The following is a 16,436-nucleotide window of genomic DNA, read 5'->3' on the forward strand; positions in this document are numbered from 1 at the left end:
CCCCCGACCGACTTCTTTCGCCTATATAAGTCCACATACCCTAAAACCATCAAAAACGAAGATAGATCGGGAGTTCCGCCATCGCAAGCCTCTGTAGCCACCAAAACCCTCTCGGGAGCCCGTTCCGGCACCCTGCCGGAGGGGAAACCCATCACCGGTGGCCATCTTCATCATCCCGGCACTATCCATGATGAGGAGGGAGTAGTTCACCCTCGGGGCTGAGGGTATGTACCAGTAGCTATGTGTTTGATCTCTCTCTCTCTCTCTCTCTCGTGTTCTCTCTATGGCACGATCTTGATGTATCGCGAGCTTTGCTATTATAGTTGGATTTTATGATGTTTCTCCCCCTCTACTCTCTTGTAATGGATTGAGTTTTCCCTTTGAAGTTATCTTATCGGATTGAGTCTTTAAGGATTTGCGAACACTTGATGTATGTCTTGTCGTGCTTATCTGTGATGACAATGGTATATCACGTGATCCACTAGATGTATGTTTTGGTGATCAACTTGCGGGTTCCGCCCATGAACCTATGCATAGGGGTTGGCACACGTTTTCGTCTTGACTCTCCGGTAGAAACTTTGGGGCACTCTTTGAAGTACTTTGTGTTGGTTGAATAGATGAATCTGAGATTGTGTGATGCATATCGTATAATCATGCCCACGGATACTTGAGGTGACAATGGAGTATCTAGGTGACATTAGGGTTTTGGTTGATTTGTGTCTTAAGGTGTTATTCTAGTATGAACTCTATGATAGATTGAACGGAAAGAATAGCTTCATGTTATTTTACTACGGACTCTGGAATAGATAGAACAGAAAGGATAACTTTGAGGTGGTTTAGTACCCTACCATAATCTCTTCGTTTGTTCTCCGCTATTAGTGTCTTTGGAGTGACTCTTTGTTGCATGTTGAGGGATAGTTATATGATCCAAGTATGTTATTATTGTTGCGAGAACTTGCACTAGTGAAAGTATGAACCTTACGCCTTGTTTCCTACCATTGCAATACCGTTTACGCTCACCTTTATCATTAGTTACCTTGTTGTTTTTATATTTTCAGATTACAAAAACCTATATCTACCATCCATATTGCACTTGTATCAACATCTCTTTGCCGAACTAGTGCACCTATACAATCTACCATTGTATTGGGTGTGTTGGGGACACAAGAGACTCTTTGCTATTTGGTTGCAGGGTTGTTTGAGAGAGACAATATTCATCCTACGCCCCCCACGGATTGATAAACCTTAGGTCATCCACTTGAGGGAAATTTGCTACTATCCTACAAACCTCTGCACTTGAAGGCCCAACAACGTCTACAAGAAGAAGGTTGTGTAGTAGACATCATCCGGCAGCGCCGGTCCCTGGAGGAGATAGCCGCCCGCAAGCGTGGGCGCGAGGACGAGCACGACGTGGTGATCCTCGACAGCGACAAGGACGAGGACGTCCCCGAACCGTCCAACCCACCGTGCCAACCTGGGAAGGGGTGCAGCGGGGACGGCAGCCGCGGAGGATGCGACGACAATGACGACGACGGCAGCGACGCAGTTCTACAAGCTCCTCGGCATGTAGAGCTTCAACGGCAGCAGGCAGCGAGGGCGACTGCGGGCCTAGCAGCATTTCTTTTTCTTTTTTTAGTAAAATATTTTAAATATGTATGAACTCGCCGAAGTTTGCTTAAATTTGCACCTAGTTTGTGAAGTTTGGTTGAATTTGCGCCTAGTTTGTAGTTTTCAAAAAAAATGCCTGGGCACCGCGACTGGGGGGGGCATCACGCCCCCAGCACGCGGTTTTCGTCGGTGCCCAGGGAGCGATTTTTAGCGCCTTCTGAGGGGCCAACGGCTGCAGATGCTCTTACCTGCGTTTGGTTGCACACCTCTGTAATCAGTTTCAGCCAGCTATCGATCGATACCCCCCACCCCCCCCCACCGGTAAAAGTTTCCTTACCACTCCCGACTCCGCTCCTCCCCCGCGACTCACTCCTCCCCTCGAGTCACGTGCCGCCGCGCCGCCGCCTCCCTCGAGTCCCGCACCACTGCACCGCCACCTCCCCTCGACCCCCTTGGGTCCTTTCCTCCTGGTCCAGCCGTCGGGATCGACCTCGCCATGTCAATCGCCGGGAACGACCTCGCCAGCCGCCTCCGACACCGATGAGGATGGACCATTGAAGCCGCCTACAAGGAGCAGCAAGGCCCATCTGCCCATCTCCGGATCGATCTCTTCCTCCTCCATCAACCTCCTACTGTAGATCTCAAGGTTAGGGTTACTAATCATCTGTTCTTGATCTTCAACTAAAAAAATATGTGTTCTTGATCTGTTCTTGATCTACTCCCTCCGTTCCTAAATATTTGTCTTTTTAGAGATTTCAACAAGTGACTACATACGGAGCAAATGAGTGAATCTACACTCTAAAATATGTCTATATTGGTAGTCCATTTGAAATCACTAGAAAGACAAATATTTAGGAACGGAGGGAGCATTAATGATCTGTTATAGGTTGATGTCTAGCATATATTTCCATCCCGTAGCTTCACCCATCACCATCAGCGGGTTGTGTTTTTTCCATTCCGTAGCTTCACCCATCACCATCAAAAAGTTGCTTGTCTGTGTAGCCAATTTCCCATCATCTATCATGTATTGAGTGCGCGACTAGAACCGGAAGCCCACTGACTTGAGACTATTCAAACCAGAATGTTATTAATCTCTAGTATGCGATTTGTTCGTCTATATGCGCCGATTGCTTTTATTAGTGGATGACTAGTGGAGTATAATTGGTGGTCTGTCCTTTGTATTTTTGTGATGTGTTCTTGATCTGTCTAGTTAGGTAACTAGGCAAATAGATGAATTAGGTTGGCTGATCACAAAAAGGAAGGAAGGTGTCTTGGTCAATGCATGTTCCTGTTGTCAATTGGACCGTCTTCTTTAGCTTTTTGATGTGAAAGCATATCCTGATACTTGGAACTTTGCATGACCAGTAGATCGACGGTGATATCCACATGCATATCAATTAGATACGGGTTGAATGTACCTGTAGTTTTCTGATATGCAATTTTACTTGGATCAATAGAACCTCTACAAAACTATGTTTTTCATGTTTCTGATGCGAACTTGCACGCGTATTTATGTTGTCAGATGTATATGACTTAATTAGGCTTCTGATGTGCAAGTCTATTTGGACCCATTGTACCTTTGCATGACCAATTGCATGTTAAGCTGATGTAATTTGTTCGGTAGACAGCATGGAAATATGCACTAACTTTGCTGAAAGTTAAGCTTGTCTTGACTCTTGACTAGGTGCAATTAAGAACTGGACGCGCTTTATGACTGATGGTCATGCTTGTATGCACATTGACCAGACATGATTCGGATCAGAATAATCATGATTCTGATGGTTGCTTATTTTATTGGATCAGTTAAGTTCGCCTATGCGTGAGCAAACAATTTTCATGTTCTGGAGAGCTTGGCATTTGAGAAATGACTTGATTTTTGGTAAAGGAAAGGAATCTATCTCGGCCTCAGTGAGTTTTATTCAAAATTATTAGGCTTCATTCTCATCTTGTCATGCAAAAACGAAGGTAGAGGTAAGTAACAAAGGTAAGGATGTGATTGATGGTTTACAACCCATTAGTAATGTGGACAGGATTTGTGTTCCATGGCTGCCTCCCACTCTGGAATTCCTTAAGATTAATGTTGATGCAAGTTTTGTGGAGGCCGTTAGTGCAGCGAGCGTTGGGGTGGTTGTTAGAAATCATTCTGGAGAAGTTCTTATTTCTTCTTGGGATTATATTGGTTCATGTTTTTGTGCTAAGAAAGCGGAACTTCGAGCAGCCATCTCAGGCCTTTACATTGGTATCACTCCTCACAAGCCCATTATTTTAGAAATCGGCTGTTCTTTTGTGGCCTCGATTTTTGCAAATGATAACCTGGACAGGTCAAACCTTGTTGATTTGAAGAAGGAAGCGTTGAGTGTCTCCAAGATGATGAGTACTTTAAAAATCACCAAGATTAACAGGAAGGCGAATATGATGACGCATGAGATTACAAAATTTAATTTTATAAATAGGTATGATGGTATTCTTATTAATAGTGTTCCGCCCTGCGTGGCAAGAGCTGTAACGAATGATTGTACGAACATTTGTGTCAATTAATTAATATATGGGTGGGGTTTTTCAAAAAAAAGGGTTGAAACGCATAGAGCAGATTCCCACCTTTTCCTTCGTCAAAGTGTTGATGAGAAAGAACAATCATGTTATAGTTGCTATTAAATTTTTTTTATTATTGGTTGTTGCTTGTGTGTTTCTTTATCCTCATTTTAACTATTGCTTATTAGCAGATGAGAAAATAATCAAGGTTCATTAGAAAATGGGATCAGTGGTGTGGCGTGGGAGATGAAGATCAATTGAAAAGCTTCTTTACAAGATTGTGAACTTGGCCTTTCTATTTATCCTATAATATAAAAACAGGCCATGTTGTGTTCTATACAAGGAAAGGTGTCTGTTACTGTGTCAAACCAAACACTGTTTAGGTACTTGTTTTCTTTACACTGTAGAAATGGAGTTTGTCCAGTCCAGTGCTGTTACAGTCTGTAATCAGTTCCCGTTTACGTTTACGCTACCATTTACATTTACGTTACCACTGAACGAAACAAACACCTCCTAAACAGCAGTGTAACAATCGGTTGCAGAGATTAAAAAGCTGGATTGCTCTGGAGCAAAGTTTGTCTAACTTGGAAAATCAAATTGACCTCCCCAACGTCGTTGGTGTACACCAGGCGCGTGACGCACGGCCAGACCTTCAGCCAGATCGGTTTCACAAGCAAATAAATTAGTTCAGAGAGCGATTTATGGATCGATGAAGCTAATGGCGGACGTACCATCTTGGCGTCGCCGAAGTCGCGGCTGGCAATGGAGTAGAGGCGGAGTTTGTGGGGCTTGCCGATCTCATCCTCGCCGTCGGCGACCGTGAGCTGCCGGAGACCAGAGGAGGGGAGGAAGCGCTTAGAGCTGCCGCAGCCCGCCATGGCAACCGCGAGAGCTCGACCACATTGCCTAGTTTAAAAAACCGGACCGAACCGGCGGTCCAACCGGACAAAACCGGAACCGGCGGCCTCGGCGGTTTTTAAAGCTAATAAGACCGTTCTGCAATCAGATCAAAGAAAACGTGTCAAACCGGTTGGTTTTCTAGAAAAACGGTGAAAAAACCAAGCCATTGAACTGGGAAAAACCAGGAAAATAGAAAACCGGTTAAAAAAACAAGCCATTGAACCGGGAAAAACCAGGAAAATATTTTAATAAAAATTGGGAGAAGTGGAATTCGATCCCAGGTCCTGTGAGCAGTACGCGGCTGTGCTACTTTGTTGTCCACTACATGAAAATAATTTTATTTGACCATTGTTTCACATTATATTAGCACATATATTACTTAACATATGTTATTTTATTGATTAAAAAACCGACAATTGAACTGGTGAAACGGCGGTCCGACCGGTAGAAGCCTGAATCGACAACCTTTACGGTTTGGTTTTTTAAACTAAGCCAGATTGGTCAACTCTAACAGCGGCGGCAGAGGGGTGGCGAAGTTTATGCACGGATCTACATACAAGTCCACATGGCATCTACAGTGTGAGTTAAGTCGACAATCGTTTATGTCAGTGGGAGTTGAATCAGACGATCGTCTATGCCGAAATCGGAGTCGTTTGCTCAGGCTTTAGGTATGACAATGACGCCTTCCGGAGAGAAGTGATAACAGTGACGCCTGCATATTGTCTCGGTAAGACATCTTTCAAGTGGTATATCAGAGGATCGCTTCTGTGCGACGATGACGTACGTCTTGAAGTGGTATCTTGTTTGTGTGTGACAACGATGACGTCTGCATATTGTCTCAACAAGACCTCTGCATATTGTGTGTGCCACTCAATAGTTGTGATGATTTTTGCCCTAATCTGATTTTCGCTCGGTTTTCTCGATCAACTCTTTTCTTCTTAATTAATGCAGAAATCTGATTTTCGCTCAGTTTTTCCTGATCAACTCTTTTCTTCTTAATAAATGCAGAAATCCTACCATTTCAAACAGAAAACTGTTGAATTGTAAACGAGAGCAATGAGAGACAATCGAACAAAATGATTGAACTATCCTCTTTGCATTAGATGAAGTGCTATATATAGCACTGGAGCAGGCGTTTACAAGGGGGCGTCGGTTCGAACGGAACCGACGGGATTGCAGAAAGCAACCGCCGTTACAAGCGGAGATTAATCCCTTAATTATTATGTAAATTAATCTTAACACTCCCCCTAATCCATGCTTGTCCAGATAGCATCACCATCTTGAAAGAGTCTCCTCCAAAAACCCTGTGGGAAAAATGTGAGGAGAAAAGTGTTTGATATGTTGCTAAAACTCCTTCAAACCCAGTGGGAAAAATAAGGAGAAAATGCCGCAACATATAATGTGTATTGTCTGTTTAACTCAATATGAGAAAAACCCATAGAATTAAAGGACAATAAATATGTCGTATATACTTTCTTAAAAACCCCGGTGGGGAAAACAGAAAATATGACATATGGTCTTGTGTTGATATTACCTCATTAAAAACCTTCATGAGAACCTATAAAGTAAACTCATGAAGGGAAAAAGAGTATAATATGATGCTTTTAACAGGAACAATTCAGGAAGATACTCCCCCTGATTCTTACAAATTCCAAAGCCGTCATATACCAATTCCATGAACATATTTCCGGAATGTAGAAGTTGGTAGAGACTTGGTGAACAAATCAGTCACATGATTTGACTTACAAGGTATGTAGTGATATTGCTTATTATGTAACATGTTTGCATCCGGGCAACACAAGCAACATTATCTTTGAGATAATGGTTGGTGGATGTAGCCATGATGTCTGTTTCGAAGACTCTTCATGAGAGGGCTACCACACCTAGTAGGAACACTAAGCTTGTCTACGATCTGACATAGTGGGGATCTGATCGATGTATCCAATGATATCGGTGTTCACATTTCTATGAAACTGAAAAACCAGGACAAAATGTTTGATGCCTTGGAGATATCGAAAGATATTCTTGAGTACCAACCAATTGTGTTTGGTGGATCCAATGGCATTATGGAACGTTGAGTCCCAATATCCCATTTCCATCATCTCTTGGTCTAATAGATCTTTCTCTACGTCTAGAGAATGAACTACCATGAGAGTTATGGATAGATAAGATTTGTCCACAATGAATTTCTCCAATATGGATATAGAAAACATAGTATACATAATGCATGAATGAAGGTGCTCAAGTTGTAGTAACGAGCGGTATTTTGGTTTACCCAAATCCTTCATTTTAAAGTTCGTCACTTAGATGATTACATGCGTCGTCATTGCATACACACAACACATTAATAATCATCATTGTAGGTGTAATCCTTGTGAATAAGGACCTCACTACGTCGGTTGTACCATATGTACCGACAACAATAAGTCTTATGGTGACTTAATGATTTTACACAATGTATGTTGCATTTTGTATTTCGATTCAGAATTGAGACTCCATCGGGAATCAATCATATATGTCTGAATCTAGTGATCGACATGGATATGTAATCACTACATCTATCAACTGCAGAGATAGATTATTTTGAACTGCCAATGATATAAGTTATCGGAATGAGATTCCACCTCTGGAGAATAGTTGGGTATCTGCGTGAACCCTTGTGCTACAATACTTGCTCTTTGTTTCACCACCTCGTTGTTCTCAATTCTGTTTCCAGAAGAAAATTGGTGTAGGTATTGCTTATGAATAACTTCCCATTATTGAGCAAGATCATTTCTACCTAGATTATACCCTTTGCTTGAGTTCAGTCCGAGTGTTGTTCACACTTTGTCATGGCCATGGTCTTTGGATCTGAATCATTTGAAAGGTTTTTGCAATCTAGTTGAGAAATGTATGTCGACAATTGTAGACTTTCGGTTATATGGTTCTCCAGAATCTATATAACAATATATAGTTGATGGAAATATCGTTACCCATGGTGACTGCTCGCGATTTCCCAATGCGATTGAGTCGGGTATTCTGATGTCCCGGTCATTGTGTGCACTATGACCTGGGTTGGTGGAGGTTTCCCGTCCACTGGGTGTATACTACCCATTAGGTGTCTGCCAACGTGAAGTTGACTTGCATTTACTGATTCACAGGCCTTGATATCCTTGCTTGCAAGAAGCTAAATCTTGATGTACTATTGCCATACATCTCCCCCTATTGCTTCGAAAGGGGAGTGGAGTGATTCTTATTGGTACCTTCACTCTTTCAGGCATATTTTGCAGGATTGTAGGATTGTGTGACACCTTTATAGTCAGCAAATGAATCTGGCAGGTTATTTGCACTGTGTTGCAAATGTTCTGAACGCATGGTTCAGATCTTTGAGTACGTGGATTTGAGGTAGAAATGTGTTGAACATTCCACTAATTTCCTGGCATTCTTTATGGTACTTGAAATCTCCCCCTAATGCCTGGAAATGTTCCTCATTGAATCAGCATACTGGCCTTGAATAACTCCCCGTGTGAGGGGCTTGAGGTATTGACGGTAATACAGTTATACCTCACATAGATCCCAACTATATGTTGAGGGGCCAATGATGTATGTCGGGTGGTGATATCGGTATGCAACCGAATTACCGCAGATAGGAAATACTTGGTAGATATCCACATATCAAAGATAGAGGGGGATAATATTATGCAGTTCTGTCATGAGCGTGTAAAACTGCATGACTCTAACGTAAAGTTGGCAAGTTGCAATTCCAAAGTAAAGATAATGCAATGAGCTTAACTCTTTGGATAGGATTCTACCAAACCATTTTTAGTCTAGACCTTAGGAAAAATTGCTAAACTCAATCCAAGGGCCATAGAGAAGGCACTCAAGGAGAATTCTGCAATGTTATCCATTCGATTTGCTTGAAATCGATGTCAGGATAATGAGCCAATGGTTTCGTGTGAATAAAGCACATATTTAAGACCATCATGTAGATATGTCTTTTAGAACCATGGAATACCTGAATAGTCTAGTCAATGGATGGGAAGAGCCACTTACCTCAACTTGATGCATTCAAGGAGTCTGAGTGGTTCAGCGTAGACTTTAAGGTGTGCGAGCCTTAAAATTAGCTTCCCTGTGTCACTCGTAGTGCACATAAAATCCAAATGATGTTAGAATTTAGCATCATAATAATCATAAACTATTGGAATTGCTGATAGTTTCGGTTTCAACCCAATGTCTCGATGACCAAGGTGAGTATGCCTAGTTTTATATGTACAAGACATTTTGAAAAACTATCTTGGGCGCAACATGTCCTAAGGGTTTTGTAGTATGTGTAGTACAATCCAGATGATACATAGAAAATGTGCTTGCCATATCCGTTGCATATGGTAAAGAGAATGTATTTCTCTTTCTTGTCAACAGAAGTTTCGCTATGGAAACCATGTTGACGAATATCTCTATAGCTTAGTAGGGTACGAGTTAAACTTGGGAAGCAATGAAGCATCCTGACGTTACTGTACCCACAGGGATAGTAAATATGACTCGAGTTGAGCCAACAAATACCTCATCGCATCTAGCGATTTTAAAATATCTCCTTTCTCTCAATGAGAGTGGAAATATTGGACTTCCCCGAGTATAGAGTTTGTGGTGCATATGCCCACAAGGCACATATCATTTTTCATCGGATTGACTCCCGTAGAAATCTATATATAGACATTAAGATTCTCAAGAAAATCACTGTCGGATATATATAGAATACATACAAATGAATTTGTATCAAAATGCTGATACAATATATTGTGATATACAATATATGATGACAACAATACTTATGTTGTTGTTACAACATCATAAATAGACATTAATTATATTGACCACTCAGGAGATTGGAAGACTATTCATAATCTCCAAACATGTCGGTTGAAGCATATTCAACCATCACATTCTCCGTGCCTATAGGGCCCCGTCATAGCTAGTGATGTCGGATTGAAGGTTGAAGTAAAATTCAAACCTTTGCCCTTGAGGTTCATTGTATCCCAGGAATTGCTGATACAGAATAACCAGATGTTGTGATCTGGTCTAATGCCTTATGATTATAAGACATCATTTTTCTATTAGCGGTGTCATCCTGACCAGAGGTGAATCCAGGATTGCACATATTATCCCACGAGACACAAGAGCGGTCATGATGTCCATGGCCCATATAGGGCAGTGGTGGCCATTGAGGGTGAATGCCTCAAACTCTATAGCCATATGTTACCTCTATGGGTAAACCAGAGATAATTAATTTACAACCAGTAAATTAAAGACCATCATGGTTGATGTTGTAATGAACTTAGCAAAATCAATGGGTATTTCAAGAAGTTATCTTGAAACCATTAGTGTGAATCTCAAATAGCTAAATATGACATCTTGAAGATAATCTCCAAAATGGAGTAGATCTCACAGCACTAGAGAGTATAATCTGATGGAATCAGTAGATACACACTCGTAATGCCTTATGCCATGACTTAGTAAAATGTATAGGAGAGCACTTTGTAAAGCAATTATAATGTCAAAATGACAAAATATAGGCTTTAACAGTAGTCATTGACAATCTGCGGAGGCAATAGATCTAAATGACTACCTTGTGATCCCAATACATCAATTTGAAGAAATCACTTTGAATTTTGCATTCTTATTTGCAAGAAATTAAAAAATCTCAATTGCAAATAGACGTATTAATCTCAACATGTAGCAAACATGGAGATACATACATTCCAGAATACATCGTACTCAACAGAAATACACCACTATTATAATGAATAGCAATGATGTTGCAAACTTGATGTTCAAGTGAAAAACTTGAATTGTACAAATCTCAAATTAAATGAGATAATCCTGTATCAAGTTGCAAGATAATTCAGCTGGATGAATTAATATTTTGTGAGAGAAAAATAATCTCAATCGCTATGAGATTGTTTTGCGAGAAAGATTATATTTCTTAATTGCAAATCAATATTGTTGTGCGAGAAAATTTAATCTCAATCGCGAAAAACATGTTCTAGAGAATGTGGTAAACACATTGAACATGTCAAATATAAATATAGATATATTTCTGGAATTTTAAACTCAACAGAAAATACAGTAGTACTGTTGATAAGACAGAGAGAGAGAAAAAATCAATGAAATCCAGCCCAGAGAAGGCGGCCGGAGGTCACGCCAGGCGCCTGGGCCTGGGCCTCCACGGCCTTTGGCCAGCCCACCCGCCGCCACACCGCATAAGAGAGAGAGTAGGCGACGGTTACGGATAAGGGTCGGAGACCCGAAGCCCGCACCACCCCGCTCGATCCCCACATCCTACACGACGCCGCCGGCGGTTGGAGGGCGGCGGCCACGGGCACGGCCGGGCGGCCTTGGCGCGTGCAAGAGGGCGCGTGGCCGGGCGGAGGCCGGGCCGCAGGGCTCGACGCAGCGGCCGGGATCGGGGCGCGGCGCAGCGCGGGTTGGAGGGCGGAGAGGCCGTGGCCAGGGCCGCAGCGCGGCCGGGCGGACGAGCGCGGGGCGGGGAGTCCGTGGCCAGGGGCACATCGCGGCCGGGCGGACGAGCGCGGGGCGCGGAGGCTGTGTCCTGGGGCGCAGCGGCCTGGCGGACGAGTCCGCGCCGCGTCGCGGTTGGGGGCCGTCCTCGCGGGCGCCAAGGCCGAAGGACGCCGCTGCGTTCGCGCCAGACGGCGTCGCCTCGCCATGGAGGTTCGATCCAACGGCTTGGTTGCAGGCTGGGTGGTCCGGAAGACAACTGCGCTTTCCGGTTCATACGTCGGGCTGGCTACCGGCAAGCGACGACAAAGGCTGTCCCTTACAGGGGAAAAAGGTAAATCGATTTAAGAAATCAGCGTGTACCTTTTCCTTTTTCTCCCCAATCCGTTCGTTGGTGGATCTTGATTTGCACTCTTGGCGTGATTGGAGACAATGAATTCGGTTTCAACCTCCAATATTTTGATCAATGGATGCCATCTCCCATGTTCTTCATTCATTTTCTGTTCTTTGTGGCCTTGTTTCTCCTGCAGGAATTCATGGCCACAGCGCGCTGCAGGAACGCCGGTCCTGAGGGCCGCACCGACGAACTCGCGAGCGAGCGATGCTGTAGGCGGAATCGTCGCGCAGATGGAATCGCTCCACCGGGAGCGTGCGCGGGCGGTCACCGGGCTCTGTGTCGCCTGATGGACTCTTTCTTTCTCAGTGGAGAAGACTATGTGCTGATAACGTGTTGAATTGTAAACGAGAGCAACGAGAGACAATCGAACAAAATGATTGAACTATCCTCTTTGCATTAGATGAAGTGCTATATATAGCACTGGAGCAGGCGTTTACAAGGGGGCGTCGGTTCAAACGGAACCGACGGGATTGCAGAAAGCAACCGCCGTTACAAGCGGGGATTAATCCCTTAATTATTATGTAAATTAATCTTAACAAAAACATCTTTTCTGTACGCACATAAAAATCTAGATCTATTAAACATAGGCGGCTGATAGGCGCCGGTCGACCGGCCCAAATTCGGCCGGTCCCCGCGCAGCCACACGATTAGCGCATCCTTGACCGCCCGATTAGCGAGCTATCCCCACGCGCATCCCCTCCTTCCTCGTGTCAGATCCAGCACATGTTTTGATCGGCACCCTGACCCCCTTGCCCTGCTCGCCGGCAAACCGTCGCCGCCCCCCCAGCTCGCAGGCATAGCACGCCGTGGCCGCACGACGGCTCGCAGGTGCAGCTCGCCGTGGCCGCTCACCCCGCTGGACAGTTGCAGCAAGATCTCTGCTTTCACCGGTTCCAGCAAAATCAAAAGCTATTTCCAGCAAAAAACACAAAGATTGAAGCAAAAGTCACGGTTCCAGCAAAATCGCCGCCCAGCATATCTCGCCGGTTGAAGCAAATCGCCTAGCCGGTTCCAGCAAAATCAAATGCTATTTCCAGCAAAACACCAAAAGATTGCAGCAAAAAATCACGCGGTCACCAAAGATTCCAGCACCATCTCGCGGGTTGAAACAAAAACAGCTGGTTGATTCCAGCAAAATCAATGTTGTTTCCAGCAAAAGAACACAAAAAATGTACCAAAAAACTCACGCCCTTGTTCTTCCACCCATGGCAGCATTCCAGCCAACGGGCGTCGCCTCATAGCTTCGCTGGATTGTGGTTGCAGCTCCACCAGTCTATGGATCCAGCTCTGACAGAACACGGTTGCAGCATCCAGCCAGCAGGGGCATCACCTTGCAGCTCCACCGGGCGATGGGTCCAGCACAGCCGGACAGTGCTTCCAGCTTTTTTGGCTGCGGTTGTAGCAACCCTCCTCTCCAGCATGTAGGAGCCTCACAGCTCGCCAGATCATGATTCCAGCTTTCCCCGGGCACGGTTGCAGCCGCGGCGAACTGCGGTTGCAGCACCATCGTGCCCATCACCATCGGCGGCCGCATCGCTTTGCATTCGTCGGACATGGCGTCGCTCGCGCTCACCATGAGCCGTCGTCCAGTGCCTATGCAACGGCACCGCCGTCATCTGCTCACGGCGCACGCCCTGTCGTCGCCCTACAACGTCTCGCCCTCCTCTTGCCATGGATAAAAAGCTCGTCGGAAGGAGCACATCAGCACGGTGGTGGGGGATCGGGATGAGCAGAAAGAGGAAATTGGGAGGAGGAAGGGAGAGAGGAGGAAGAGATAAGGTGGCGATAGATTGTGTGTGGGTCCCGCAATGCATGTGACCTCTTTCCTGTCGTTTGTGTCACGAGCAGACTGTGTGGTAGTTTCCTGAGCGAGCGAGGCGTGACCGGCCCAAGCTTCGGCCGGTCCACCGATCATAAACGTTTCCCATTAAACATATCACAGCAATTCTTTTGCTTTTCGCAGGCGCTTCAATTTCCTTTCTTTCAGTTTATACGTTAGATGGGCTAGAAATTTAAGAAATATGTGCAATTTACAACTGTGCAATTCAAAGAATTTCCCAAGCTCTGTACTCAATGAGGTATGAGAGGAAAAAACCTGACTAATGAGCACATAACGATGAATCTGGAATATTACAACACCTTAGTCAAAGTTTAAAATATCTTACAAAAGCATTAACGTAATCCTCATATGCTCACGGTTAGCTTATTATGCATACGCCCTCCGTCCTAAAATACTTGTCATCAAAATGGATCAAAAGAGATGTATCTAAAACTAAAATACGTCTAAATACATCTCTTTTATCCATTTCGATGACAAGTATTTCCGGACGGAGGGAGTATGTTTTATTAGCAAGAAGGACAACATCCAAGTCCTAGTATGCAACCGTTGGCAGAAGCACAGCTTAGTAGCAGTAATGATAGCACCACTAGATGTAAGTAGGGTATCGGTATGGAGGGTTGGTGGTCGCTTCCAGCTCGACCCATTCAGGATTGGTGGTGATGGTTTCCACATCAACTCCCTTTGGTAAATGAACATACAGTCTGCCATGAACCACCTTATAATCAGCGAAGACTCGCTTGAGAAGTTTGTCACCATCACCTAGAATAAATTCACCTGGTTTGTCGCCAAACTCCTCATCAATCTTTTTAAGAATAGGATCATGACAGCAACAGAGCTTCCTTAGCTTCCCATCCGCGAATTTGTTTATTCCCAATTTGTAGGGCAGATTAGCATTGTTCCGACGGTGGACAAGCAGGACAGTCTCCTTGAATGTGTTGAACCAGTGAACCATCTCATCATGATCACGCTTTTGGTTGAAATCTTTGCACCAGCGCTCATACAAGGCCCAAAGGGCTGCTTCTGACTCAAGGTCTTTCTCCTCTACCACAAACTTCACCTTACCTTCCTGCCTTTGTTCTATAAGCAAAAAATGTAATCTTCTGTCATATTGCAATTAAATTCACAGGGTCTGATGTAAAATTAAAGCTGTCGGTAAAACACCAATGATATGTCATGTACAAAATAAAAAAGGCAGTCTTTGTAAGGAAAGATAGAGTCCTAAGTATCGCTGGGGATTACAGAAAGAATAAAAGGGAACATTCAGGCTGCAGCCCACAGCTTAGAACACAAAGGATCAAGCAAGCATAACAGAAGAAAAGGTGCCAGACAACCAGCAAAAGGATATCGAGCATCCAAAAGAATCAGCCAGTTTATCTTCATATATTTCCATGCAACTGGTACAAAGCAAGATCTAATGTCCAATTGTAATTTAAGACAGAGTCCTGGTGCACTAGTAAAACTTAGCAGAACACCCGTCATGCGTTAGTCTTATTCACCCACATACGCCGTATGCAACAAATTTATCAGAATGCGTTCAACTGCACAAACACAGTTATGTTTAATAAAATAATGGATTCTCGCATGCTAAAAAACGTAAAATATTCCGGACTTGACGGACAATGAAAGAAAAAAAACCTAAAGACGGGCAGTCCCATCCCCACTTCCTCCTTCCTATGACGCCTAAGGGTGCCAAGCCATGATCCTGTTCTAGCAGCTACATGGCCTTGTTCGGTTAAGGGGATTGGAGAGGATTGAACGAGATTTAGAGGGTTCTTAACTTGTAGGGGATTTAATCCCTCCAAATCCACCTCAATCCCCTTCAAATCCACCTCAACCGAACAAGGACTGAAGAGGGGGGCACTGGATTTACCTTCTGGGTGACTGAGTGTCAGGGAGGCAGGTGCCATGGCGCGTGGAGGAGCATGGACAGTGGATTGGTTCATACGCAGATCTACGGAGGCGGCACGATCTGAACCTAAGATAGCGTGAGGTTTGGTCGCCACCGCCTTCGTGGAGAGGGTCGCTGCTTCAACGAATTGGGCGAAGCGAGATGTGGTCGCCGCAGCTGAGCGAGCGGCACGGCCGATCCGCACGAGTCGGGAAGCTGCTGAAGGCATGGTGAAAGATAACGAGGAAGGACCTGGATCTGGATGGTGGCGACCAGTGTCGGCGTTCTCTTTCTATAAGACGAGTCTGGTTAGGGTTTCGGAGTTCGACAACATAGGAAGCGTCTGGAGCAAGGCCGGTGTAAGGATAATGGGCACATTTCTTGGGAAGGGGCCGCGAGGACCAAGCCCAAGAAATTGGCCACTTGGACCGCGGATGTCGCATTCTGTGAGGAATTCACGAGGGCGTCAGGAGCACTGTAGTCCACAGTTTTTCTATAGTTTTGTTTGTTTCTTTTCTATTTCGTTTTTCTTTGTCTGTTTCACGATTTTTCAACGGTTTTCTTCACTTTTCATTTTTATTCCACTGACTTCGGTCTTTTATTTTCCTTTTTCTTTGGTTTCACCAGTTTTCTTCTGTTTTTTCCTTATTTTTTTCTTTCATTTACTTACTTTTTCTAAACAAATAAATATATATATATGTATATATATATATATATATATTTTTAAAATATTTGAAAGTTTTTTCGTACACACCAGGAAGTTTTATGTACATTTA

The 16,436-nt window shown here is 44.1% G+C and overlaps 3 protein-coding genes across 3 annotated transcripts; 1 reads left to right on the forward strand and 2 right to left on the reverse strand.

Moving 5' to 3' along the window:
• Positions 1–4,483: 4,483 nt before the first annotated feature.
• LOC123133796 (ferredoxin--NADP reductase, chloroplastic-like) lies at positions 4,484–5,132 on the reverse strand. The gene is made up of 2 exons (XM_044553205.1): positions 4,872–5,132; positions 4,484–4,790 (listed from the first exon to the last, which is right to left on the reverse strand). Exons 1-2 carry the CDS (start codon positions 5,016–5,018, stop codon positions 4,686–4,688), a joined length of 252 nt encoding a protein of 83 aa, XP_044409140.1. The 5' UTR covers positions 5,019–5,132; the 3' UTR covers positions 4,484–4,685.
• A 4,125-nt stretch (positions 5,133–9,257) lies between these two features.
• LOC123138982 (uncharacterized) lies at positions 9,258–12,317 on the forward strand. Its single transcript, XM_044558818.1, has 3 exons — positions 9,258–9,266; positions 11,293–11,869; positions 12,066–12,317. The coding sequence occupies exons 1-3, from the start codon at positions 9,258–9,260 to the stop codon at positions 12,104–12,106; spliced, it is 627 nt and encodes a 208-aa protein (XP_044414753.1). The 3' UTR covers positions 12,107–12,317.
• A 1,696-nt stretch (positions 12,318–14,013) lies between these two features.
• Positions 14,014–15,986, reverse strand: LOC123136231 (uncharacterized). Its single transcript, XM_044555562.1, has 2 exons — positions 15,643–15,986; positions 14,014–14,849 (listed from the first exon to the last, which is right to left on the reverse strand). The coding sequence occupies exons 1-2, from the start codon at positions 15,887–15,889 to the stop codon at positions 14,359–14,361; spliced, it is 738 nt and encodes a 245-aa protein (XP_044411497.1). The 5' UTR covers positions 15,890–15,986; the 3' UTR covers positions 14,014–14,358.
• Between the last annotated feature and the right edge of the window lie 450 nt (positions 15,987–16,436).

This window comes from Triticum aestivum, chromosome 6B, assembly GCF_018294505.1.
Source record: "Triticum aestivum cultivar Chinese Spring chromosome 6B, IWGSC CS RefSeq v2.1, whole genome shotgun sequence".
NCBI classification, from domain to species: domain Eukaryota; kingdom Viridiplantae; phylum Streptophyta; class Magnoliopsida; order Poales; family Poaceae; genus Triticum; species Triticum aestivum.